Below are 1,820 nucleotides of genomic sequence, written 5' to 3' on the forward strand. Positions count from 1 at the left end.
TCAAATTGTAGTACTGACTATTAACTACTAAATAGTTTCCTAAAATATTTTATTGTGCGTATATGAATTATGAAAAACATCTAATAGTCCTACAACATAAACTAAGCACAAAGTTTAATACAATAATGATTGCCCCATGATCTTGGACATACTCACTTTTCTAATTATAGTAAACTTATAAGGTTGGAGTCTAGTTTGAACAATTGTTTATACTTGAACAACGCAAACAATTATACAACAATAACATAAATAACAAGAACGCGGATTACAACACTTAGCAACTGTGGCCACAAAACAACAACAATCAAATCAACTTTCATGAACAACAAAAAGTTGATCACAACTGCAAATTATCCATAATTAGTGATTTCTAATACTAATGAACTCAACAGTTTTGAACTTGTCATCAATTACTTGCTCAAAATATGGAATTTTCCTTGCTAACAACATAATAACCTCTTGAATGCGGTACCTAACACCTAAAATTATTTTTTTCCTCCCCTATAATAGGTAACTTCTCAACAACAACATTTGATTACTGCAGAAATACATTGTCAATTGCGTACCATACCAATTCATTAGAAATTTACAACAGAGATATGGCTTCTTCCTATTCACTTTTCCTATTCACTTTGTTTGTTTGTCTCTCTTGTCATGTAATTGCATTTGATCCTAGTCCTCTCCAAGATTTTTGTGTTGCTGACAAGAACTCTAAAGGTACATATTGCATTCACTACACATTCTTCTTTGTAGTATTAATTTAGACAAAAAAAATTACTCCATTGCATTGTTAAATCATGATAGATATTTTAATTCACCAAAACAAAATTCAAATATTCTAACCTCTATCTAGACAACATTTCACTAATGAAACACTAATTAGATTATATATTTAATTTTCTTTTGTGAGCATGTAGTGTTTGTGAATGGCTATGCTTGCAAAGATCCAGATGATGTGAATCCAGAAGACTTTCTCTTCTCTGGCCTTGACAAACCTGGCAGTATTGATCCGGATCTCGGATCAAATGTGACAATAGTTGATGTGCATAAGCTTGTTGGTCTCAACACACTGGGCCTCTCAGTTGCTCGTCTTGACCTGTCACCCAATGGCGGCTTGGTCCCACCACACATCCACCCTAGAGCAACCGAAATTCTTACCATTTTGCAGGGTACCCTCTATGTCGGATTTGTGACATCAGCCCCTAATTACAAGCTCATTGCTAAGGTGTTGAACAAGGGTGATGTGTTTGTTTTTCCTATCGGACTTATACACTTCCAGTATAACATCGGTAGAGTCCCAGTTGTTGCTTTTGTGGGATTGAGTAGCCAAAATCCTGGTGTAATTCCTGTGGCGAAGACCATTTTTGGATCAAATCCTCCTATTTCAGATGATGCTCTAGCTAAGACATTTAAGCTTGACAAAGACACCATCGACAGGCTCCAGTCCGAATTTTGGATGGCAACTAATTAATGTGTTTATTTTGTTATTTATGCTCAGGCATCCTATTCAAACTTTTTTTTTGTATCAGATGAAAATTTGTGTCAACTATTCCAAGAGTTGAATTTATTTACATAATGTACTATATATATCACTAATAGTGTTTGCAAAAATTCGTATCAACTGTTCCGAGAGTCAAATTAATTTACAAAAAACACTATATATCGCTAATAGTGTTTGCAAAACTTCGTGTCAACTGTTTCAAAAGTCAAACTAATATCCTGAAAGTAGATTAACCATCTTCAAGAGAAAACTAAAGTCAAAATTTTAAATCTATGATTGTGATGCTTTTCTGGGGAAATCATTTTTCATGCCATCAAAT

The 1,820-nt window shown here is 33.8% G+C and overlaps 1 protein-coding gene across 1 annotated transcript; it reads left to right on the top strand.

Moving 5' to 3' along the window:
- The first annotated feature begins 599 nt into the window (after positions 1–599).
- LOC144552458 (putative germin-like protein 2-1) lies at positions 600–1,471 on the top strand. The gene is made up of 2 exons (XM_078300439.1): positions 600–717; positions 918–1,471. The coding sequence occupies exons 1-2, from the start codon at positions 600–602 to the stop codon at positions 1,469–1,471; spliced, it is 672 nt and encodes a 223-aa protein (XP_078156565.1).
- Positions 1,472–1,820: the final 349 nt, after the last annotated feature.

The sequence above is a fragment of the Carex rostrata genome, chromosome 4, assembly GCF_964058835.1.
Source record: "Carex rostrata chromosome 4, lpCarRost1.2, whole genome shotgun sequence".
In the NCBI taxonomy this organism is placed as follows: domain Eukaryota; kingdom Viridiplantae; phylum Streptophyta; class Magnoliopsida; order Poales; family Cyperaceae; genus Carex; species Carex rostrata.